The 26,370-nt window shown below is 42.6% G+C and overlaps 1 protein-coding gene across 1 annotated transcript in view; it reads right to left on the reverse strand.

Annotated features, from left to right (window-relative positions):
* The window catches only part of TOM1L1 (target of myb1 like 1 membrane trafficking protein), a 62,213-nt gene that overhangs the window by 5,461 nt on the left and 30,382 nt on the right, over positions 1-26,370 (reverse strand). The window contains exons 8-13 of the mRNA XM_070357304.1: positions 15,630-15,763; positions 11,341-11,401; positions 10,890-11,007; positions 9,312-9,408; positions 2,097-2,148; positions 377-482 (exon numbers count right to left, since the gene is read on the reverse strand). Coding sequence (XP_070213405.1) covers positions 377-482; positions 2,097-2,148; positions 9,312-9,408; positions 10,890-11,007; positions 11,341-11,401; positions 15,630-15,763 — 568 coding nt within the window. The remainder of the gene's footprint in view (positions 1-376; positions 483-2,096; positions 2,149-9,311; positions 9,409-10,889; positions 11,008-11,340; positions 11,402-15,629; positions 15,764-26,370) is intronic.

Genomic DNA, 26,370 nt, shown 5'->3' on the forward strand with positions numbered 1-26,370 from the left:
TCATGTCAGTCACGGGGCTTCCCTTGTGGCTCAGCAGTCAAGAATCCACTTGCCAATGCAGGAGATGTGCCTGGATCAGAAAGATCCCCAGAGAAGAGCATGGCAACCCACTCCAATATTCTTGCCTGGGAAATCCCCTGGACAGAGGAACCAAACAGTCCATGGGGTTGCAGAGTCAGATGTGACTTAGTGACAAATGACAACAACAGTCATAATGAAATCTGCCTTAAATTTACCTCATGTAGCTTAAAAATACAAATGCACTCTATAATTTCTTCTCTCTGCATATCTGTCTTTAGTCACCAATAAATCTCTAGCAGACCCATCTATTCTCATAAGTTTCCTTATTTGGTGCAGATAATAAGGTCTTAAGTACCTGGATGATTGCTGGGCAGAGGTGGCAGTCTCTGGTTTGATGGTGTTGCTGGAACGGTCTGTAGGCTAACTGGCTGCAGTAATACTGAATTTGAATGTTCCAGAAACTGAAGAGAGCAAAGCACACGTTCAAATAAACATTCTAAGCTTTTATGATTTTGATTCCTAGCCTTCCAAGTGGCACTATCCCAAGAACTATATATTCTTAATCAGATAAGAATTACTAATGATTAACTATTATTTTAGTTTTTAAGGTAATATCCCCTTATAAAACCTACTGCTTTTCTGTCTGGTTTCATGCCCCCTGCACCTTAATTCCCATATAAAATGTAAACTAAAATATATTGCTTAAAACCCAAAAACCAGGAATGTATGGCTCACTCCAGAGTCTCCTGTCCCACACTGAATATAAAACCTTGGCCTCAAAGAGGCAAAACCATTAAGTACAAAAAAGCGTATCTGTCAGACCTGGTCAAGAGAATGCCTCACCACTGGGGACATGGAGCAGAGCCCTGTGGGTCCTGTGATTATCTGAGGGGACATGGGTCATATGCTCTGAAGCAGGCAGAGCCAGTGCAGCTGAAGCAGAGTAAGGCAAGGGAGGGGGCCGGAAGTACAGCTGGAGAGGCAATGGGAGAGGTCAGAGTGGCTTCTCAGGCTTTTATCGAGTAAAGTGGAGTCAGAAAACCACAGGTGGCTTTAGAGCGAATGAGTAACATAAACTTTATTTTTAGAAAAGATTTGTTCTGGTTTCTGTTTGGAGAACAGATTGTACGATGGGGTGGGGGTGGAGAGGGAGGCGGAGGCTGGAACAGCAGCCCTGTGGGAAGCCACTGCGGTCCCCATCTGATGTAGCTTGCACTGGGACGTGAAGGGGAGGTGGGAAGAAGTGGCTGCATGACAGATATATTTTGAAAGCAAAGGTAAAACGGTAAAGGCCAAGCACAGCTTCCCAAGGTTTTTGACCTGAACAACAGAAACAGTGGCCATTTACAGAATGGGGAAGACGGCCGAAGCAGCAAATCGGGAGCTGAGGCTGAAAGCAAGCAAGGGGAGATGTGAAGTGGAAGGTGGAAATGTGAGCTCTGCACGTGGGGAAGGGGTATGGACTGGAAACAGCTTGTAAGTGCTCAGAGTGTGAATGGTATTTCTTGATACAAGACCAAAGACCAGAGAGGAAAGAATGTGGGCAGAGAAATCTGAGGCCTGACTCCCGGGGTCTCCAACACTGAGAGGCTGGTAGAGGAGAAGAGGTCAGCAAAGAGATGCAGAAGAGAGCAGCGGGAGAGCCTGAAGGGCGCAGTGTCGGAAAGCACGCGTGCAGACGGGAGGAGGTGACGGGTCTCAGCTGCTGCTGATCAGGCAGGATGAGCGCTGAGCACTGCAGGACTAGTCAGTCATCGGGAGGTCTCTGGTGACCTTGACAAGAGCTCAGCCCGTGAGGCGGCTGAGAGGAGAACTTGCCTGAAGTCCGTCAGATGATGGGAGCAAAGAGAGCACAGATAGCAAATAAAAACAGTTCCAGGGGAATTCTGTTCCTTTACTATCTTTCTAATGGAAGTGAGACCAAAGAGGCAACAAGGAAAAGCCCTAACAAGGGCTTCATTAACACCTTATGAAGAAATTTTGCGCAGAACGTGAGAATTAAGGACTGGGAGCTCCATTTTAGCATGATAATCTGCTCCCTGGGGGCACTGCCCGGGAAGTCCTTCATTACTTACACTCTCGTATGTATGACTTGAGGCGAGGTTTTGGCTGGTCCTTTGGGCAAACCTAGGATAGTGTGATAATAGAGCATGATTACCCTACAGTGAGAACACAGTGCAAAAAGATGACCTTCCTGGTCTAAAAGCAATACCCACAATGCACCTTCAGACTGCACAGAAGTATTAATTGTATAGAACAACTGCCAGTGGTGTTGGTGCCCACCAGGTCATAATGCCCAAACGCCAAAGAGAATGAGGACAAAGCACTGGTGCTGGGCAGCAGCAGCCCGAGACCTGGAGCGCACTCTATCGGTCACAGCAGAGCCTTCAGTCTCCACATGAGAGCAGCTACTTCTAAAGGATGAAAGGCAAGGCAGAGTAGAGGTTAGGATGCAGGGACAGTTTGCAGTTGGGAGTAAACACATTTGCCCTGTCTCTTTCACCAAATGCAACTATAAAATCTGGATAGAAGGCATGGGGCAAATATCTGAGAACTGCAAGGTAAATACTAATTACAGGCTAATTGGGAAAGAAGACTAGAATTGGAGTATCAATGAATTGTTGGTGAACTTACCATGTTCTGCCCCTCTGGGTATTTCCAAACTGGCATGCAGTGCAGCCTAAAGCCCACCTGGACAGCGAGGACACACAGCTCCAGGAGAAGACGCTCATTCTCACTCAAGGAGCAGGAAGGGAAACCCCAGTGCCCAGAGTGTGCAGGGCAAGCCTCGTCCCTTTCTTCCTCTTCCTTCTCTCACTCGAATCCCCGGGCAATCCCAAGGCGGCCGCAGTGACAGCAGAGGCAACGGGGACCGACAGGGGCTTAAACCTCTGAGAGGCAACTTCCACTCTAAGAGGGGAACTGTGATCATCCCAAGAGGATGAGGCAAAACCTTGTTTCTTTTACCCTTTCTGTCCTGCCGTTTGGTCCCCAATACAAGCGTAGTCAAGGAAATGCATGACACAGTAAACCTGTAGCTTTTTGACTGGAGAAACCAAAAAGGGAATCCCAGGAAAGCAAAGAATCAGGGAAATCACAAAGACAGAGGAATTCAGGACAATGACTTCAAAGTTGTTTATGAAATCCTGTGCTTACACCTTGATCTATGCATCCATGGCTGATCCCAATCAATGCCAAGTGAAAGTGAAAGTGAAGTCGCTCAGTCGTGTCCGACTCTGCGACCCCATGGACTGTAGCCTACCAGGCTCCTCCATCCATGGGATCTTTCAGGCAAGAATACTGGAGTGGGTTAAGGATGTTGAGAAATGAACACACAGCCTGCTGTCCAGACCTTACGGTGACAAATGGGTGGCACGTGTGTGGGACGCATCTCAGTAACACTCAACGGCTTTGAAAATGTAACTGACATCAGAACGAAAGCACACAGAAGGCAGGCTGAAACTGCAGCATAAACGTCACTGGGTTGTCTGCCTGCTAAAATCAAAGTACCAACATTCAACACAGGACTTAGATAAGACCCAGTGTTTCATATCATTAAAAATGCTCAAGATACAACCCCAAATCTACGCATATGACGAACTGAGAAAATTTAAACTTGTAAGAGAAAAGACAGCAGTGCTTGATACCTATGAATAGAGGACACAAATGATTAAATTATCTCACAATTTTAAAGCAGCTTTTTATACAAATGCTTCAACAAGAAACTGTGAACACTGGGAAAAAAAAAAAACATTCAATAGAAGTTCTCAGCAAAGAAACACAAGATAATAAAGAAGAGTCAAATGGTAATTTTAGAATTAAAAAATACAATTAACTAAAATTTTAAAAAATACAGAATGAGCATGAGCTAAACAGCAAAATGGAGATGACAGAGGAAATCGAGTGAGAAAAGCCATGAACAGAACCCTATGGGTCTATGAGACGGCAACAGTCCAATGGGGTCATCCAAAGTCCCAGAGGGGGAATGAAGTATGTAGTGCTGAAAAGCATATTTGAAGAAATAAAGGCTGAAAACGTCACAAATTTGGTGACAGAAAAATCCACAGATTCAAGAAGTTCAGTGTAATAAGCTGAATGGAGGTTCCCAAAGAGTTATGTCCTTGTCCTAATTTCTGGAATCTGTGACTGTCACGTTATTTGGAAAAAGAGTCTTTGCAGATATAATTAAGGATACTGAGATGATGTTTCAGTGGGCACTAAATCCAACGATATATGACCCTAAAATAGAAAAATGGGGATCTGGGGAGGGACTTGAGAAACTCTGGGGAGAAGGCAATGTGAAGATGGAGAAAGAAAGCAAAGTGTGTGGCCACGAGACACAGAAGTAAAGGAGTGCCCACGCTTCCCAGAAGAATCACTTCTCTCCTCAGAGTCCTGGGAGGAGACGCCTTGCTTCCTTTCAGACCTCTAGTCTCCAGAACTCTAAGAAGGTGAGTTCCATTACCCAGTTTCTGGTAATGTTTTTGTGATAGCCACAGGAAACAAATACACTCAGCAGAACAAAGACAGCCATACTTAGACATATCATAATCAAACTGTTTAAATAGAAAAAAATAAAAGTTCTTGAAAGCACAGATAGAAAGAAGTAACACGGAGTCAACACAGAACAAGAATTTGAATGAATGTTAGATTTCTCATTAGAAGCCATTTAGGCCAGAAGACACTGGAGCAGTGTTTAAAAACTGCTAGAACAAAAGAACCGTCAGCCCAGAACCTTATATCCAGTAAGAGTATCCTTCAGGAACAAAACTGAAAATGAAATACTCACATAGAATATACTAAGAAACCTTCACTGCCATCAGATCTTCTCTAAATTAATAATGCAAAAAGAAATTCTTCAGAGACAAGAGAAACTGTACCAGAGGAAAATGAAAGGAAAGCAACAGGAATGGTAAATATTAGGTAAATATGACAGACTATTCTACTCTTCCTGAGTCTTTAAAATTTATTTAAGGGCTGCAAGTAAAAACTGTATTATGAAAAAATTGTAAAATAATTTTTCATTGGTAGTGGTTTTTTAACATATATATACATAATATATATGATAACTATCATATAAAGGGGAGAGCTGTATAAAATTTCTATATTTCACTTCAAATGGGAAAATACTGGTTTTAAATACACTAAAAAAATTGCAGTTCCTAGAGCAACCAGTCCTCCCCTCCCCATATATAAACTGTACAAAAATATAGTATCATAATAAAATGGATATCAAAAACATCCAAAGAGCCCAAAGTATGAAGGAAAGAGGAAACAGAAAAAACAAAACACAACCAAAAAAACAGCAAAGGAAACAAACAGAAAAGCGAATCACACAACAGTGGTCCTAATCCAGACATATTAAATATAAACAGTCTAAGCATACCAATTAAAGACAGATATTATGAGAGTATATAAAAACGTATGACCCAACCATAAGTTATCTGCAAGACACTCACTTCAAATAGTTAAAAGTAAAAAGTTAGATATACCATACAAATATAATCAAAAGAAAGTTAGAGTGGCTTTGATTACAATCAAAGTAAACATCAAGGTAAAGACAATTACAAAGGATAAAGAGGGACATTACATAATGATAAAAAGAGTCAATTCTCCAAGAAGACAACAATCCTGAATGCAAATGCACTGAAAGAGCTTCAAAATACACGAAGCAAACAATTTTACATAACCTTTCCAGAAATATCACATACCATATGACTATTCAGACCCTATTGTCAAAAAGACCAACCGTAATGACAGAACAGACTGGTGGCTGCTGAGGCTTGGGGGTGGGGGGTGACTATAAGGGACTAGCATAAGGGAGTTTTTTTGGATAATGAACTATTCCATATTCAGAGTGTGGGGATGGTTACATGCATCTATATATATGTTAGAAAAAACACAGAGCTCTGCAGCAAACAAAAAAAGGGTCAATTTTACCATATGGAAATTGTAAAAATAAAATTAGAGTGAAAAGAAAAAAAAAGAGAGAGAGCAGGTATTGAAATCAGATTCACTTGAATTTGAATCCTCCTTCTGCACTAGTTGGACAACCTTTTGTTTGGCAAGCTGATATTTCTCAGTCTTGGTTTCCTCACCAGTACAGTGAGTACTGGGGGTACCTACCTCAGAGCACTGCAAGGAGCACTAGATTAGGGAACCAGAGAGCATGTCTTATTCTTAGCCTGCTGCCCGATACTAAGTAGGCTATAAATATGACTTTATCCTATCATCATCACTGCTTTTCAGGAATCTGGTCCATTATGAGAAATTCCATCACTCATTTGTTGTGTGATAAATTGTACTGCAAACAAAAGAGGGGTGGGAAAACCTTAAGACTGCCAGATATTTTGACAGCTGATTGCGCCTCTTATAATCTTTGGGCTTCCCAAGTGGCTCAGATGGTAAAGAATCTGCCTGCAATGTGGGAGAACCAGGTTCAATCCCTGGGTCAGGAAGACCCTCTGAAGAAGGGCATGGCAACCCACTCCAGTATTCTTGCCTGGAGAATTCCATGGACAGGGGAGCCTGGCAGGCTACAGTCCATGGAGTTGCAAAGAGTTGGTCATGACTAAGCAACTTTCACTTTTTTCTACAAGTAATCTTTCGCACCTGATTCAACTCAGATTGATGCCTTAGGGAACTTTAGTGCTTCAATTTCCAACACTATAAAAAACCAGACTAGTGATAGTATCATTCAGGTAAGTTTTCAAAAATTAGAAAAAATATGTTCAAAAGACATTGTCTAGAAAACAAAACAGATGTCACCCATTATCTTTCACTCCAGTGAATTCTAAGAACTACTATAATTATTTTGATATCTGGATCTTGGGTAGACAATCAAAATAAAGTTTCTAATGATCAGCTGATCACTGTTTTATGGTTCCCCAGAAACTCTTTTTAAAACTAAAGATTCCTGCTATTAGAATCAGAGTTTCTGGGGTCTAGCCCTTTTACTTTTTAATAGTCACTCAAGTGATTTTTATGCACCTTGAAGTATGAGATCCATGATACCAAGCAGCTATTAGCTAGGATTTGATCTTTGTGTGGTTTTATACATTTTTTTTTGTAATGGGATTTCATTTATATGGTCAATCTTTCCTAACAAGATTTTCAGGATAAAGGAAAATAGAATCAGCTACTTCAGACAACATGATTTACTAAGCAACTTCACTGGAGTTCTGCCTACAACATTTCAACAATTACTTGCACCACAGAAGTCAATACCAGAAGGTGTCAAGTTAAGGTACCTACCCAACCTTATCGTTTGGAGGTTCAAATGACAGCACGTGAATCTTTCCTTTCTCTCTTCTCCCCTTACACACTTTTTCCCCTCTTTTTCTCCCTAGTTTGATTCTCCTTTCTCTTCTCCTCCCTCTGCACCTCTTCTTAACCAGAAAAGTGACTGAAAAAAATCTAAGTCCAATGACATAAAAATACAGCCAAGATATGCTGTTGTATGAAAAACAAAAGAAAGTTTTGAAACAGTACATACAGTTTGCTGCCCTTCATTTAATAAAGGAGAAAAATAATTCATATTCCTATTTACATAAAGACCCTTTGGAAGGATAAATAAGAAACTAACAGAGGGGTTCCCTGGGTGGAAGCAGGTATGACCCAAGGGTAGGAACAGGCAGGATAGGAGTGGGGTAAGATCGAGTATTGTCCTTGTACATCTTTTAATACTGCTTTGATATCTGAAACATGGAGGTGTACTGCCTATTACCTGAAATACATATATTTAAAAGGGAAAAAAAGAATATAGGCCTTGACGGAAGGCAAATCTAACTTCTGCTTATTTTTTTTTGCTATTTATCTACTCCATCCTGCCTCCTCTTAACCTTAGGTTAAGGTTTTTCAGTCACTTTTCTATACTTTGTTTAGGTTCCTCTGCATTTTTCTTGTATTTCTTTATGCAAAGAGAGGCAAATATTAGCATCTATTGTTTCCCACTTTCTTACACAAATGCAAGAGAGTATACACACAGTGCTTTGCAGCTTTACTTACTTAATAATAAATACACTGGTGATTGTCCCTCACGTAAGGGCCTACTTTTCTTCCCCAGCAGCATAATACAGTGTGTAGATGTTTATTAATTATTCCCCAAACTGAAGGGTATTTGAGTTGTTTCCAATTTTCTATTGCACAAATGTTGTCAAGAACAACTGACTTTATTTTGCATAAGTGAGCATAAATACCTAGAAGTGAGACTGCAAGTCCAAAGGTATGTTTATAATTTTACATACATTTATAATTTTAACAGAAATTGCCATGTGCCCCCTAATAAGAACCGCACAGTTTTGTTATAGTATTTGTCTCTCCACAGTCAACAAAGCACGTTAACAAACATGCAGACTTATGCCAATCTGTGAGGTTAAAAAATAGTCTTATTGCGTTTTAACTTATACTTCTGTAACTGTAAGTAAGGCTGAGCATCACTGAGCAAAAATATGTTTTTAGGCCCATTTGTATTTCTTTTTTGGTAAACTATCAGTTCACCAGACCTGCTACTTAATTAGTATATGAACTTGGGTAAGTTCTATTCCCTAAATCTCAGGCTTTTTTCCTATAAAATGGGAATAATGATAACAGCACTGATTCAAGAACTATTGCAAAGATTAAATGAAATAAAAACAGCTCAGCAAAGTGTCTCCCACATAGCGAGTGCTCTGCAATCTGTGTGGCCATTTCTGTTCCCCTCACTGTCAATACAGTTTTCCTACCTCCCGTTACCACTATAAAAAAAACAGAGAAACAGGATTTATTGAATGCTTATTATGTACAGAGTGCTATCCTAGGAGGTACATGTAGCATTTCACAGAATCTTTTGAAGAATCCTAGAGAGGATTCTTGGAAGAAAAATGAAGGCTCATGCTGGATAAGTTTCTCATTCAAGGTCGCACAGCTACTAAGAAATAGTACTGAAAGTCTAAATCAGTTATGTCAGATCCCTAGCGAAAATGAATGTGTTAGTTGCTCAGTCATGTCTGACTCTTTTCAACCCCATGGACTGTAGTCTGCCAGGCTTCTCTGTCCATGGAATTCTCCAGGCAAGAATACTGGAGTGCGTTACCATGCCCTCCTCCAGGGATCTTCCTCACCCAGGGATTGAACCTGGGTCTCCTGCATCGCAGGTGGATTCTTTACCATCTGAGCCACCAGGAGCAGTACTGAAATTCTGTATCAGTTATGTCAGATTCCCAAGTACTCCACCTTTTCTATTATGCCATGTTTTCTTAAATATGAGGAATGAGATTGAATTAGTTCTGGAGTATTACTAACATACTTACAGGGGTGTTTCTGTATTTTCCAAGGCTAGCAGATCCACCTGTGTATTAAGACTGGGTTTGAAGTTGTTTGGTACAACTGGTCTCAGAGAGCTGAAATCTAGAACACAAAATGTACTTGTTCAGCTTTAAAACATTCTGTCCATCAGTTCTGTTGGATTTTCCATTGCCACCATCAAATGAAAGAGATTGAGATTAGTTTTATCACCATAAAATCATGGTATCTCCTCAAACAAAAATTAAAAAACATTTATGGCAACTGGAGAGAGAGAAATTCCCTGTCATAAAAAGAGGATGCTGTGAAGGTAACAATTATTATATTGGGTTTTCTAAAATCCCAGGCTGACTCAGAATGGAAGGGATTTTATGTCTTTTCCTGTGAAGCACAAAAGTAAAAAGTGTGGTATACAAAGTTCTACTCTCACCTCTCCAAACTCTTAAATTTCCATAATCATGAGATACCCCATAGAGAATAATTATTTCTCCCCCTCTGAAAACACTGATAAAAACTTGAAAACTCTTCAATATAATAGATTCCAAACATCCCACTGGTCTAAGCAAGCAGCCAACATTTTAGAAATGGAGGAAGGGAGGAATTTATAAGAAAACCACAAATTGAATAATACTGAATATTTTGATTCTAAAAAAATCTTGCTAACATAAATGGCAAACAAACTCATTTTAACTTGGCAGAAAATTCTGGATTTCAGGATTTTTCATTATGTTTGGTGGTAGTTTAGTCACTAAGTTGTGTCCAACTCTTGTGAACCCATGGACTGAAGCCCGCCAGGCTCCTCTGTCCATGGGATCCTCCAGGCAAGAATACTGGAGTGGGTTGCCATTTCCTTCTCCAGGGGATATTTCCATTCCAGGGATCGAACCCAGGTCTCCTGCGTTGCAGGCAGATTCTTTACCAACTGAGCTACGAGGGAAGCCCCCATTTTACTTTGTAATTTACCAAAACTCTTTGGGAAGGATAATAGGAAGTAACAAATAAATTAGACAAATAGCTAACTCTAAGCCTACAGTGCAACATCATCCTCTACTTTCACAAAAACCCATTAATGCAACTCACTTAGTAGGAAAGTCTCAAGAGTTGGGTGGCTAAGAAGTAACAGAACTGGACTGGTGCATTTCAACTTGGACTTCTCTGACTCAAAAGTCTGTGATTTATCCTCTACATTTCACCTCATGAGGCCTCATAACTCCTGATTTTCTCTATCTGTATCAAATATTCCCTTACCTGATGCTGTAGTATGGCAGAGAAACCCAAAGATAATAGTGAATGGGTTCAGAGTACGTGTAAATGTTGGCCATGGAGTTGAACAAGCTCTGTAAGCAGGCCAGGTGAATTCCAAGCCAGTGGGATGGGTTTCAAGGACCTCCTTCCCTAGACACATCCCATTCCTGTACTGGGTAGACCTAACCACTGGCGAAGAAGTAATTACATCTCCTGATACAGTTCTCTGATACTCAAATTGACTTCAGTCCTTCTCAAGTTGCATTTAATCAAGAAACCAAGGAGAACTGTTTCACATTAAGCTCTTCTGCTGGTCTGAAAAGACCCACGTGCTTATTTACTTAAGTCTGAAAGCTGAGCATTCAGGGTGCTGACTTCTCCCAGGGTGGTCCTAGGCGTTGGAAGGCTGGGACTCAGGTCAAGGAGATCTGAGGATGGGGCAGAAGGTTCACTGGTAGTCTGAAAACAAAACAAACAAAAACACAATTTAGAAAAAACTGCATAAGGCAGTTTATCATGGCCTTCTCCCCAGAGACTTTCCTTTGGAAAAAGGAAGATCTTATTTTGGAGGTATCCTCGGAGAGAATTCTCCATTCCATTGGCAACACTAGGAGTAATCCCATCTCACCACTGACATGGCTTCCCTGCTTAATTAGAGAATCTTCTTATGAGCTCTTATCAATAACTCAATAAGTCATTAAGGCAAAGACTTGTTTTAGGTAAGCTTTGCACCTTACCATGCAATTTGTAAAATTTTCCATTGTTTATTTTATAACATTTCTATTTACTTACATTGGCATCTTCCCTCTGGCTCTTATTTTGCTCTAAAATCCTTTGTTGGTTTCGAGTAAACCTGTTTGAATTAACAAAATGCAAGTATTTAAAAGAAAACATGTGAAAATGCTGTAATATTTAACAAATTATTAATATGCAAATATTCACCAACTTCATCCATAATCAATTCCCAATAAAGTACTTTAATAACTTTTTCCCAGTTCTATGAGAAAATGGACAAATATTATAAACACTAATAATTCAATCACCAAATTTTATGGTCTCTATTAACATTATGTATTTCCTTGTACTATTTTTTTTTCTGTAAGTTAATCTATTTTAAACTTTATTGAAATTATATTTACATAATTCAGTATCATAATTCCCATTATGTTGACATCATTTTTCTAGTTATTCAGAAATACAACGTTTAGTTGTTGTATATTTTGCCTTATGAATATATCAGAAAGTGAAAGTGAAGTCACTCAATCGTGTCCAACTCTTTGTGACCCCATAGACTGTAGCCTACCTTAGACTGTAGCCTACAGGCTTCTCCATCCATGGGATTTTCCAGGCAAGAGTACCAGAGTGGGTTGCCATTTCCTTCTCCAGGGGATCTTCCCAACCCAGGGATCAAACCTGGGTCTCCTGCATTGCAGGCAGATGCTTTACCCTCTGAGCCACCAGGGAAGCCCATGAATATATCACATACTTAAAAATTCTCCTTATTCCCAAATATGCTTCCAATTTTGCCAAAATTGTCAAAAGTTACCATTCTACATAAAATTCACATACAGTTAACATGTTTTCATTGTTTAATCTTCATTTTTATAAGATTGCTTGGCACCCAAAAATATTGACCTTTTACAACTTTGTTTTAATTTTACACTGTTCCTACTTTACTGTGGGTAAAGAAGGAGCAGGGACACAAATCAATAAGAGAACAGGTCTGAAAGAATAGTGACGTTGAAGGCAGAAATCCAAAGTACAAGTGTTAGCTTTATTACTGAGGAGTTATAAGACCATACATTCGGCCTTCAGTTGTCCAACTACTCACAGAGAATAGTAGTGTTTGAGCCATTTCCTCAGAAAGCTATTTTAAACAGCAAAATATAGGAAGATAGGTAATATATGGATGTGGACATGCTTTGCAAACTAAAAGCTGCTTTAGAAACACATAGTATTACTATTACGACACATCAGTTCCATGAACCTATACACTATAGCGTCTAAAAGCTTACTCTGAATTAGAATACGGCTGGTTTCAGGATTTTCCCTGTTCTAACACACAGGCTCTTCTTCCGTTTATTAATGGCACTGGCTTCTTATGTGCAAGGTATGACCAACCCTCACAAACCAAGCCTTGAGTAACAAATTCCTGTTTCCTTATCTGCACAACTATTCTCTGGATGTAACGAGTGGAAACTTTTGGAGATTCCGGAACAGGATGAGTGTGTTTTGCCTGTGGGATGGATGTGAATCTTTAAGGAACAGAGGGCAGACGTTGGTAAGCAGAATCATCCCCCTACCAAGACATCCACATAGTAAATCAATGGAACAGTGAGTATGTCAGGTTAGAGGGCACATGGGCTGAAGGTTGCTAGTGAGCAGACTTTAACTGAGAGATTGTCCTGGACTGTTTAGATAAGCCCAGAGTAATCAGGAAGGCCCTTAAATGTGGACAGGGAGACAGAAGAAGGAAGCAAGAGGGATACAACGTGGGAAGGACCCAGCCAGACAATGCCGGCTTTGAAAACGGAGGAAAGAGGTCAGGAGCCAGGGAAAATGGCATCAACTGCACGCTGCAGGGAAATGATTCTCCTCTAAAGCCTCCAAGAAGAAACAAAGTCCTGGTTCAAAGCTCATTCAGAAAAAGCTGTTCACAGAAGTAACCCACTCTCCTAGCATCAAGACCAAATAAACAAACATTCCTCCTCAGAGGAAGCTTTTTGTAAGTGGTCTTATGGTTTGCAATAATAGAATTCTTCAAAATGAAAACCAGGAGTCGGCACCCGACTGAAAACCGTATGGTCTTCCTTAGACATCTTCCTACTTAGAAAGATTTACACCAAGCAAACGAAGGGTGAGGACCGTGAGAAGCTGCTGAGGGAAAGCGAACATGGTCACGGGGCTCACATCTGCCTCTGGGCGCCCCGGCACATCTGGGCAGAACGGCTGCTCGCTCTCACACTGAGACACAGGGAAACCTTGTTTCACAGCTGTGCATCTACTTCCCCGATTCTCTTGGTTCATTCATGATCAGTGGCGGGAAAGTCCAGACCATAATTTAGAAGACTCAGTGGGACAAGAAGAGGAGGAGGACAAGAAATTAACAAATTAACGAGCTAGCACCGGCTAGCTGCTTTCATCTACATTATCACATTTAATTCTCAAAAACAAACACAGTAAACAAACCCTTTCCAAACAGTAGTAGAATTCCCTTTAATAAACAGGGAAAACCCAAGTCTTAAAAAGTCAAGCAATCGGTCCTGAATGAACAGCAGAGTTTGAAGTAAAAACCTCAAGCAATTGGGTCCCCTCCATCAGCTGGTGGAAGACAGGGCCACTAACTCCAGAAAGGCTCAGCAAATAAGGTTCCCCTAAGGGCGTCTTGAAATGTCACTTTGAGGAAAACCTCTGGAATTCAGTGAGTAGGGGCCACATAAGGGAAAACTGTCCTACCCAAATGCCAGTACAGTCCCTATTCCAAACAAAGATCTAGAAGCAGTTTGGGGATCTTTAGAGGACCAGGAAGGCCTAGGGATAGGTTTGCAAAGAGCCTAGGAGACTTGCCTGAAGCTGTGTTTGTATTCAGCACTCTACACGAAGACTGAGGAGAAAGCCACCTCAGTCAAAGCAGCTGCCCTGCCTGCCCCTCCCTGGGGATGGGTCCTGGCACGGCCCGCCCCCCTCCCGCCCCCCGGCCCAGGCCCGCTGTGCCCTGGCCTGCTCCTGATGCCGCCAGCGCCTCCCCCACCGTCCTCAGCTCAGACGGGACTTCCGCACAGAAGCTTCCCTGCCTTCTGGCATGCACCAGGTCTGGCTGTTATTCTCAGCAAACAGACCTCTAATCAGTTCATCTATCCCACTTTCCAAGCATGTGTGTGTGTGTGTAAATATATATATATATTATTGAAGATGCTTTCCTGACTATAGGCTTGACTATAGATTACAATAGATTATAACACTATTACTTTGATGAATACATAAATGACTTGGAAACAAACATCTAACAAGTGAACTATGAGAGAAGAATGGACTATTAAGAAGCTATTAAAAATAATGGTTTAGCCAAAGCATTTAAGAACATAGGGTATACAAATACAGTGAAGAAAATCAAAGAGAAACAAAAGGATATGTTCTTTATATAATCATGACTATAAAACAAGTTTAGAAAAGAACTAAAATGTTAGAAACCTGTATCCACAGGTTCTTTATCTGTGGATTCCACATCCAAGGATTCAACCAACCTCAAACTGAATATATTTGAAAAAGAAAAAAAAAAAATCTCAGAAAGTTCTAAAAATGAAACTTGAATTTGCCATGCACCAGCAACTATTTACATAGCATTTACATTGTATTTACAACTATTTACATAACATTTACATTTATTAGGTATTATAAGTAATCCAGAGATGATTTAAAGTATACAGGAGGATGTACATTAAAGTGTACATGTAACCTATGCATTGGTTACATTTAAAAACTACACCATTTTACATAAAGGACTAGAGAATCTGTAGATTTTGGTGTTGCTGGGGGCATGGGTTTCTGGAATCAATCCCCTACAGATACGGACGGAAGATTGTATTTAAAATTTTTGCCTTCATTCTTTTCTGAATGGAATTTTAAAAAAAAGTTCATGTTCATATACAGATTACCCTCCCTGCTCTGATTTTGTCTAGACTATCTTCTTCTTCTCTTCTCACTACCATTTCCATGTGGTTCTCCACCTCAAACTCAGGGTAAACCCCACTTGCACGACAACGCTCAGCTTGTACCACTGGTCTGTCTGAGAGCCAGTGATGTGTGCAGTGCCGACATCTGGTGACTCAGATCCAGGCTCTGTTCACAGGTCAGTGTGTAAACACAGCTTATACCACCCACAAATGCCTCTCGCACGGCCCAGGTCACGCTCATCCCCGCAAGCCGTATCACACATTCCTGGAAGAGCAGGACCAGAATTCCCTGCCTTGGGAGGCAGGCACGTGTGTTCAAACGTGTTCTTGATCTTTCTGAGCGTCCACTGGCAGGCACTCTGAGAACACGGAGCCCTGGAGGACGGTCAGAGGGTGCCCACTGCTCACCTCTCACACCCAAGGATGGCATTATTCAGATCCTCGTTCACTTGAATCAGCTCAGCAGTGACGTCTTCATTCTCCACCACCACAAGCAGGTCCATGATCCTCTCCTGCATCTCCCGACCCGTCTTATAAAGTTTCTGTCAAAGAAGGAGAGAGATTTCTTCTTCCATGCTAAAAACCAACTCATTTGCCCTTCTTAATGACTGCAACCAAGGCTTCCCTGGTGGCTCAGACAGTAAAGAATCTGCCTGCAATACTGGAGACCCAGGTTCAATCCCTGGGTCAGGAAGATCCTCAGGAGAAGGGAATGGCTACCCACTCCAGTATTCTTACCTGGAGGATCCCATGGAGAAATAAGCTACAATCCATGAGGTTGCAAGGAGTTGGATATAACTGAGCGATTAACCCTTTCCCTTTCATACTATTGTGACCACTTCCACATGAGTCGCCTATGGGAGATTACCAAACTATGTAACTATGGACAGCTCATCCTTTCTTTATCAGAAGGACATCAGAACAATATTTTCCTCTAAAAATCCAAATAGGGATCATAAAGACAATAATGTATTATACACTGCTGTAACACTGGACTAGAAATTATAACTAGTGTATAGGAATTCTAGGTTTGTGGCTTATTAGCTATGCTGTGGCAGGAAAAATAATCACTTGCTTTCTAAATCTCAGTTTACTTACTTGATAAGTGAAAAATACACTACTTGCACACACATCTACCTCAAGGGGTGACATAAAAATCAAATGAGATGTGTATAATGAGGAACTCTATAACTATAAAGCATAAAACATAAAGTGCTATTGTTATTTGTGGTAATGGAAGAAAGAAGTAGTTAAAATGCATTTACAGTGTATAATTTTCCTGTTATGTTTTACTTAAAGATGTAAAGTTTATAGTTACAACATCACATTCCAAGGTAAACTGGACCTGGATTAAAAAACTAGTCATCAATCCCATCTTTATTTAGATGGCCTGGAATCACTATTATACAAGATTCCACTCCCCAAACCAGCTTTTTCTCATAAGCATCAGAAGCACCTACAGCAGACTTACTGATTCAGAACCGCCAAAATTGAGAGTTTGGGAATTCACATCTTTTAATAAGCATCTCAGTGTTTCTCATGTACACTGATATTTGAAAACTGCTACCTTAAAACTGGGGGCTTCCCAGATGGCTCAATGCTAAAGAATCTGCCTGCCAATAAAGGAGATGTAGGACACACGGGTTTGATCCCTGGGTTGGGAAGATCCCCTGGAGAATGAAATGGCAATCCACTCAGTATTCTTGTCTGGAAAACCCCATAGACAGAGGAGTCTCGTAGGCTACAGGCCGTGGGGCCACAAAGAGTCAGATGGGAATGAGTAATTGAGCACACACACATCTTACAACTTAATTTCTCCTAGGCAAACCCTCAATAAGCCTGAGGAGCATAAAACTGATACTAATATTCCTTAAAATCCACCATGGCCAGAATTTGCCCATGTAATAGTACACTGCTGTCTGAGCCACCAGAGAAGGCCAACAGTACATCAGAATCAGGCGAAAACTCAGAGACATTCCCCTTTCACAATGAAAGCAGCAGAGCTGGCTAAGTTGTAGCACTATTTATTACATTATCCAATCTCTTCCCTCATGAAAGACAGACCTGCTGAAAAACTTACACTTTACAAAACCATTTAGCATCTCAAACAATCTATCACAAGAGTTCCAACAGGAAATCTCTAAATAAATCAAGCCACTACTAGCTGGCATTTAGACTCAGAGGTAAAGGCTACCCCATCTCCACAGAATCTTAACAAAAATGTTAAGACAGGAGAGAAGGGAAAGGGGGAAAAAAAGTGAAACAGAGAGATGTCAGACTGGGTTTTCATACTCACATTGCACAACTAAAAAAACTGGCCACATTCCCAATGATGTGGTAACTGTCAGCAGCAGTTGACGAACTTTTCCTTAAAGTCTCAGATACCAACTAGTGTTTGCTTTGTTGACCACATGGTCTGTGTGGCAACTACCCAGCTCTGCCATGGTGCAAGCAACCAGGGTCAATATGTAAACACATGGCTGTGGCGGTGTCCTCGTAAAACAGTCAGGTGGTGGCTGAGCGTGACTCACATACGGTCCCGTGGAAGAGAGCAAACGAAAAGACTTTAGACTCAGTGGACCTAAGGCCTCTCCCGTCTACATACCTGATACGGGCTCTGGTTAAAATTTAGCCTCAGTTTACTTTCTCATCTATAAAACAATGATAACCACCATCATGCAGGGTTGTTGTAAGGACAGAAAATGATGCGGTTGAAACCCCGCTGTGGGACTTCCCTGGTAGCACAGTGGATAAGAATCTGCCTGCCAACACAGGGAACATGGGTGCGATCCCTAGTCCACGAAGGTCCCACGTACCACGGAGCCTCTAAGCCCGTGTGTCACAACTATCGAAGCCCACACACCCGAAGCCTGCGGCCTACAACAGGAGAAGGCACCTCCATGAGAAGCGAGTGTGCCGGGATGAAGAGTAACAACCCCCCTGCTGCAGCCAGACACCCAGCTCAGCCAGCTGAGCTGCTTCAAAGCAACAAAGTCTCAGCGCAGCCAACAATAAATAATTAAATTAAAAAAAAAAACACAACACTCTGTCTGCAATATAGGGCAGTCAATGAATGTATTATGGATACCCAAGGAGGTATCACTAGCAGGTTAACTAGCTAATACGTTCCTGTAATACCTGTGCCACTACCCAGGACCCAGTATTAAACAAAGGAAAAAACTAAGAACAGCTTTTGCTGCAATGCCATGAGGAATGAGAACTTTTCCTCTTTCTGCATTAGCGTGCAAAACAGTTCATCTTCTTGCTCACTGGCAGCCTTGCTAAAACAATGTCATGATCAAGGAAATACAATGGCTGTTAGATGCCTGTGACAAAAATGTAGAAATTGATTTGAAATGAATTTGCAGCCAACATCAATAGCCCCTCGTCATGGGAAGACCGTCCCTTTGCCCTCTCAAGAGACAGATGGAATGGAGACATGAAAGGAACACCACATTTCTCAGCAGGTTTGCAAAGCAGAATCTGAAAAACTTCTTCAAAAGCCGGCCCGCTCTGATCTTTGCAACTGATGTCTGTCTCGGAAGAAAGTCAAGCCACCTGGAAACGCTGTAGATCAAGCACCATGAACCAAAAGGACGAGTCAGAAGCCCCCCCCATAGCAGGCTCTCACAGGGCTCTGGATGTGGGGAGCCAGGGGGAGGGAGTCCAAACACGGAGGCACAGCTGCTGGTGCAAGTGCCATCACGGGGCCCCGGGACTGCCTCACTTCCTGCCGTATCAAAGCAAAGGCAGGCTGCAAAGCCAAAGGGAATGTAACAATCATTTCAAAAGTCTCGGGAGTGAAACAAAAAGGAGCTCACCTAGAATCGCCGCTTCTGGCGTCCAGATGGCTCCCACTTTTCCACAGAGCACTTGGGAGTTAAGGAAGAAGATTCTGTCACACTTTAACTCCAAACGCAACTGCCCCACACCTACCAACACAGGGCAACTCCGTAAAAAAAAGTAAAGTATCTGAACATATCCTTTGAGAAAGTAATAACGAGAAGAAAGGCGTTTGCTTGCAAGCCTTCCCTGGAAATAGTATGTCTAGCCCTACCGCCATCACACACCTCCTCTCTCCAGGCCCTCCCCCCCGGAGAGCGAGAGAACCCAAGACGATGCTGGCCACCTGTGTCAGAAAGTCAGTCCAGGTTCACAGTGAGAAGGGAGCGCTACACTGGATATGATGAAGCCTCAGGAAGACAAGGTTTGTACTCCAGCCCTATCATTGCTGCCACTGCCATGGACAGATCATCACCTTTCTAAATATGCAGCCTCCTCTGTAAAGGAAAGGGAGATGGCCCCAAAGGTATTGAAAGGGCCTTCCACTCTTAACACCTTACAAGTCTCTGAATGGGAAAGACAGAGTCATTAGAGCAGATGACTTTTTACCAGTTATTCTCACAGGACCAAATTTCCGATTCATATGATTTTAAACTTTTCTAGTAAGTTAGAGGAAGACTTATTCTAGTTGTGCTTTTAAAATCTGGGCTCACTTTATTCTACACAAGACTAAAACATTCTCTTCTTTCACTGTCCTACCAGGTCAAGGCAAAAACCAAAACGGGAGCTCAGCCACTCACGGGTAAGAGTAAGGTGATTCAGAGTTAATGCAAGAACAGAACATGCAACGACGTTTCATTGCTGTGACCAGAACAGATACTTTTAACTCATCACAAGGCTCATTAGACTGGATGCACCTCAGAATCTCAGCACACCACTCTGGCAAACTAAAAGAAATCTCGTCTCTGCCCTTTATGAAGTTTGAAGTCCCGGAGCAACAGAGTGGCTGGGAAATGTGTTTCACCAAAATAGTTTTAATGCCTAAGAGTCTAACAAAGAGAAAGGAGCTCTGAGAATTAGCAGGTCTTCAAGAGCTAACTCTTCCGCATAGATTGGAAGAACAGATAGGGGATTCCAAGTAAGTATACTGGATTTCAGACAGAAGGAAACAGGCAGGGATCGTGTTTTAAATAAATAGAACAGCTGTGAGAAGTTATGTGCCAACAGACAAACCAGGAAATGATTCCAAGTAGAGGCTGCTTTTAACAGTAACAGATTGCATACATGACTATGATGGTTGGTAAAGCATAAGAGCCAAGATATTTGTGAGTGGAGCCTTTTCCTGTGGGCTGCACACCTTTTTGCCTTCCAGACCCACCTTCCACACGCTGCCCTCCTGAGTGCCCCAAGGCTGACCCAGAGGGAACATGCCACCAGGCCCTGTGCCACCTCGCTTCTGACTGGCTCAGTGGATGGGACCCACAGGGAGGAGGCGGGAGAGTGCAGAGGGATGTGGTCAGGCTCCTTGTCATCGTTGCTCTTTCGGCCACAGACACCACTGCCCTCACGGCTGCCTGCCGTGTGCGACTCTTCCCACTGGTTCTGGAAAAAGTTCCCTCTTGCCTATTTATGCCTAGAGAAAGCAGCTGACAGCCCAGGGTAACAAGCTAGCTCCTACATTTTCGCTGAACCCTGCGGTATCTTGCTAAATAAACAGTACCTTAATTTAATTCTTTTCAAATTACCCAAATGGAGCATGCCATCTGTTTGACCGATAAACCCTAGAAAGCACAAAAACAGAGCAATTTAAATATTATGGTAGCAACACAGGGATAGACAAAGAGATCAAATCAAGAGAACAGCCTCTGGAAAGATATCCTTGCTCTGAAATATAGAATGTGATAAAGAGGTGTTTGCAATCAGTGGAGAAGGTATAAATTGTTAATAAAAGTCATTCAGCCAGCCAGCTATAGAACTGAAAAAGATAAATGGAGGTAAAATCTCTAACTCAAACCAAGGATAAAAATTTTAATTTTAAACCACATAAAATTGAGGGAAAACCCATGGATATATTAAAGATATCTTTGCAGAGTGACTGCATGGTTCAGCACTGCTTGGGAGCAGAACCTGAGTAGTAAACAAGGCAAGCCTGTGGAGCATCCACTCCAGCAGGCAAAGGTAGCTGCACAAACGTGCAGGAAAAATCAGCAGGCTGGAGGGATGACATGCGGGCACCCCTGGGAAGTGGCTGACTTTACACTGGGGGCCAGGGAAGCCCCCTCAACGAGGTAATGTGCTAAGTTAGAAGGATGAGAAAACGTGGGCTGTTAGAAGACACAGGAAGCATGAGAGTCAAGGGTGAAACAGCTCCCCAGCAAGAACGAGCTCTGCATGTCTGGGAACGGAAGGGTGGCCAGACCAAGGAGGGCACCTATGCTATGGAAGGAAAGGCAGGAGGAGATGGGGAGGTTTTATGGCCAGAGGAAGGAGGCTGGGTTGTATTCCCAATGTAAAGGGAAGCCAATGGAGGGTTTCCAGCAACATGATCCGGTTTACTTTCTAACAAGTTACATAGAGACGTTCGGTACCATCAGTCTTTAGGGAAATGCAAATCAAAAGTATAAGAAGATACCACCTCACACCTAAAGTGGCTAAAGAAAACTGAATACAACAAGTGTTGGCTAAAAGTGGAGAAACTGCAACCCTCTGCATTGCTGGTGGGAATGTTCAATGGTGCAGGCACTGGGGAAGACAGTTTACCAGTTCCTCACAAAGTTAAACAAAGAGTTTCTATATGACCCAGTCATGCTACTCCTAGCTATATACTCAGAAGGGCACACGCATTCAAACAAAGACTTACACACGGCTGTCCACGGCAGCACTAGTCACAATAGCCAAAAGACAGAACAAGTCAACTGTCCATCAACTAACAACTACATAAAATATATTCAAAGTATATACATACAATGGAATGTGGGCTGTAAAAGATCCTGTGACATGGGTGAACCTTGCAAACATTATAGTAAGTTAAAGAATCATATTTTATAATTCCATTTTATGAAATACTCCCAAAAGGTAAGTCCATAGGAACAGAAAGCAGGGAAGTGGCTGCCTGGGACCGGGCAAAGACAAGAATTGGGAGAGACTGCGCAATGGGTAGAGGGTTTCCTCTGGGGATGGTGGAAATGTTTGGGACCTAAATAGAGGAAACTGGGGGGAAGGGATAGTTAGGGAGTTTGGGAGGGACAGGTACATACTCCTATATTTAAAATGGGTAACCAACAAGGACCTCCTCTGTCAGTACAGGGAACTTTGCTTAATGTCATGTGGCAGCCTGGATGGGAGGGGGGTCTGGGGGAGAATGGATGTACGTGTATGGATGCCTGAGTTCCTGTGCTATCACAACATTGTTAATTGGCCATACTCCAGTACAAAATAAAAAGTTAAAGATAATAAACAGGAAATGGTTGTGAATGCGAATGCCGCTAAATTGGACATTTTTATTTTTTGGGTATGCCACATGGCTTATAGGATATCTTAGTTCCCTGATAGGGATCAAATCTGAGCCCTCAGCAGTGAAAGCATGGAGTCCTAATCACTGTCTCCAAGGAATTCCCTAAATTGCATATTTAAATTGCAAACTTTAAAATGATTAACTTTATGTTATGTAAATTTTACTTCAATTAAAGAAAAAAAAAGCTACACAGTTCTTGGTTTCCTGCACAGCACTGTACTCTGTCCTGAAAATATCCCTGACAAGAAAATACCTAAAAATATTGGATACAATATAAAAATATTTTAATGTACATGCCTAAACTTTGAAGAAAGCATAAGAAGTCCTCAAAGGCTAAATCCAAATAGGATCCAAAGATATGGAGGCAATACAGGCACAAGCGTCCGAAAGGCACGTCTCTAATCACCCCAAGAGGCAGGAGACCGAGCCTGGGGCCTGAACAAGGTGCTGAGATGGATCAAAGACCCCCACATGCAGCTGGAACATCTGAATGGCTACAACCTACATATGAAATATATATATATATTGATCTGTGCCGCCCCCCTCCCCCACCTCATTCCTGACAGAACTCCTTAATCCCTTGGAACTTCCCAGGTGACAGGAGCATCTTTTGTTCTGACAAGTAAACTCTTGATGGGCTTCTGGATGGTGGCTGGTCACGAGAAAGACCAAACATGATTAAAAGGTTGGAACTTTTAGCCCTGACCTCTATCCTCAGGGTATGGAAGGGGCACCGGAGATGAGAGCTAATTGATCATGCCTACTTAGTGAAACCTCTATAAAAACCCATCAACTTGGGGATTCAGAGGGCTTCCAGGCTGGTGAACATACACACTGGGATGGGATGGGAGTGCACTCCAACTATGCAGGGATACAAGCTTCATGTTTAGAAATGCCCTAGACCTCACTCTTTGTATCTCTTAACCTGGTTTTCCATCTGCGTCATTTGTAATATCCGTTATAATAAACCAGTAAATATATGTACATGTTTCCTAAAGTTCTGTGAGCCATTCATGCCAATTTTCGAACCTGAGGAGAGTCCTGTGGGAACCCCCGGTTTATAGCCTGATGGTCAGAAGTACAGGAGACTCAAACTTGCAAAGGGCATCTGAAGTGTGGTGGTCTTATGGGACCAAGCCCTTAACCTGTGGGATCTGATGCTAACTCTGGGTACTTAGGGGATCCCAGGTGGCTCTACTGGTAAAAAACCCACCTGCCAATGCAAGAGAGGTAAGAGATGTGGATTCAGTCCCTGGGTCAGGAAGATCCCCTGGAGAAGGAAATGGCAAGCACTCCAGTATCCCTGCCTGGAGAAGGAGGAGCCTGGTGGGCTACAGTCCATAGGCTCCCAAAGAGTAGGACACGACTGAAGCAACTTAGTATGCATGCTGGGTACTTAGTGTCAGAACTGAATTTAGTTTTTTAAAAAATATTTATTTTTATTTATTTGGCTGCTCTGGGCCTTAGATGCCCTGTGGCACGTGGAATCTTTTTTTCCATTACAGCATGCCCACTCTGGGCTGTAGCATGGGGGATCGAGTCCCCCAAACAGGGACTGAGTCCCTTCCATTGCGAGCACAAAGTCTTAGCCGATGGACCACCAGAAAAGTCCCAACAACTACCTGATTTAAGACATCCAGTGGCACTGGGCAATCGGCCAGTGTGGGCCAAAACCTGCACACGTGCTGTCACAAGTGCTAAGTTAAAACCTTAGAATAAGCAGCTACAGAGAAAAAGCTTCTCTTTGCAGGAACATGGCAAAGAGAAGAGACGCCCCAGCTCTGTTGGGCGAACTCTAGCAGCCTGACTGCATTATCATCTCTCAGGCTCTCTGAGAATCCATGAGTCACTTCAAGTCCTTTTGCTCCGGCCTGATTAGTGACACTGGAAGTTCTCCACTCATGGAGGGAGGTGCTGGTTACTACAGAGCTCTTCTGAGGAAAGTCCCATGGAAGGGTGTCTTCCTCCTGGGGTGGTGGGAACCTCGGGCGGCTGACCCCACCTTCAGCGTTGGGCTGTGACTGTTCTCCCTCTTCTGGTCCTCTGGTGGTCTGTCTAGGTTCTCCTGTAATCCTTGGAATTTAGTTTTCAGACCATGGACTTTAAAAAGAAACACAGTGTGAGAGGTTTAAGTCAAGTTTTAGTTGGGCACCTCAGACAGCTCCGAGAAACTGTTTCAGAGATGCAGGGAAAGGACAGTATGTATGTGATTTTGGTAAAGGGGCAAGTGAAAAGAAAGTATGAGTCGCTCGGTCGTGTCTGACTCTCTGTGACTCCATGGACTGAAGCCCACCAGGCTCCTCTGTCCATGGGATTCCCCCGGCAAGAATACTGGAGTGGGGTGCCAGTCCCTTCTCAGGGGATCTTCCTGACTCAGCGACTGAACCCTGGTATCCTGCATCGCAGGCAGACTCTTTACCGAATGAGCCACAAGGAAGCAGCTGGTAAAGGGGAAGGACATGCAATGAAGCACGTACTCTTTGTAAGGTGAAGCTTCTGTGAGTCATGAGGAAGAGTCAGTCACCATGAAGGACTTTCCTGCTTCTCTAGATATGAGCAGATAAAAGAACTGGGCTCATAAAATTAGCTCCTGAGAATACCTAACTATCTAAAGAGTCGTCCTGCCAGTTTCCCGGGGCACAGCCTGCCTCATTTCTGCTTTCTGCCCTGAACTCCTTCAGTGGGTGTTGAAGGTCACCAGCTACAGCAGCACACGAGTTAATCCCTGCAAAGGTGGATGGCAGGTGCCCATGGCAAGTGCCAATTTGTAGTTGACAATATTTTGTCTGTTGTTTCAAAGAGGTTTGGGAAAGAGATGAACTATTTTAACAAGTTAAAAGAAAAAAAAAAGATTGATTAGCTAGTTTGGGAGTTGAAAAACATAGTGTCTATTTCCCAACTCTCAGAGTGGACTTCAGACCCTATAATACTTCTGGACAGATGCACTCTGTACGCCCTGCATTGCTCTAGGGCCCTCAATGCCTCTCATCCGGCCCCCACCCCAACTCTGAGGAGCCCCCTCCCACAGGCTCCTGTGGAAGCCTCCCAGGGGCTTAGCAGGGGAAGGTAGGCAGGGAGCCAGTGATGTCTGGGGGCCCTGCTTCACTAATCTATACCGTTTACAGTTGTGAGAAAACCTCTGAAAAAGTACAAATTAAAAAAATTACTCTGTTTCTCCACAGTTTATCTTTGCCAGTTTCATTTTCAGATTCCTGAACCAAGATTCCTTTCCCCTATTTCCATAAATTGCATCATATTATTTTAGATCAACCATAGTGAGATAGGATATTACGAAACAAGAAATATACATTTGGTCTTCATCCCCAGTTCCTAACACAGAGCTTCTAAAACCCTTGGGATTTCCTGAGTAGTAAGTATGAGAGAAACGGCCTTTGTTATACTTAGTAACTCCCTTTCAACCAAGCAGGAGTTTATGCTAACGAGGTGATTCTTGGCGGACAGGGAGGCAGCCTGAGAAACCAAACGGACCGGGGATCACAGAGCTGAAACTTGCAAACCAACCCCACAACCTCCAGGACAGGAGGGGGCCGGGGCTGCCTTAATCACCAGCAGTCTGTGACTAAATAAATCCCGCCTCTGTAATGGAATCTCTATAAAACCCTGAACAACTGGGTTCAGAGAGCCTCTGGGTGGTGAACGTGTCCAAGTGCTCTGAGGATAGTGAACCCCAACTCCGCAGGGACAGAGCCCCTCTGTCCAGGACCTTCCAGACCGTTCCCTGCATGTATTCTTGGTCAATGAGAAAAATGCTGCCTGCCCCACCATAAACAAAGGATGCTGCAGCTGTCGGCTTAGAAAGTGGTCACAACCTGGAAGCCGAGAGTTATGTTT

Source organism: Bos mutus, chromosome 19, assembly GCF_027580195.1.
Source record: "Bos mutus isolate GX-2022 chromosome 19, NWIPB_WYAK_1.1, whole genome shotgun sequence".
NCBI classification, from domain to species: Eukaryota; Metazoa; Chordata; class Mammalia; order Artiodactyla; family Bovidae; genus Bos; species Bos mutus.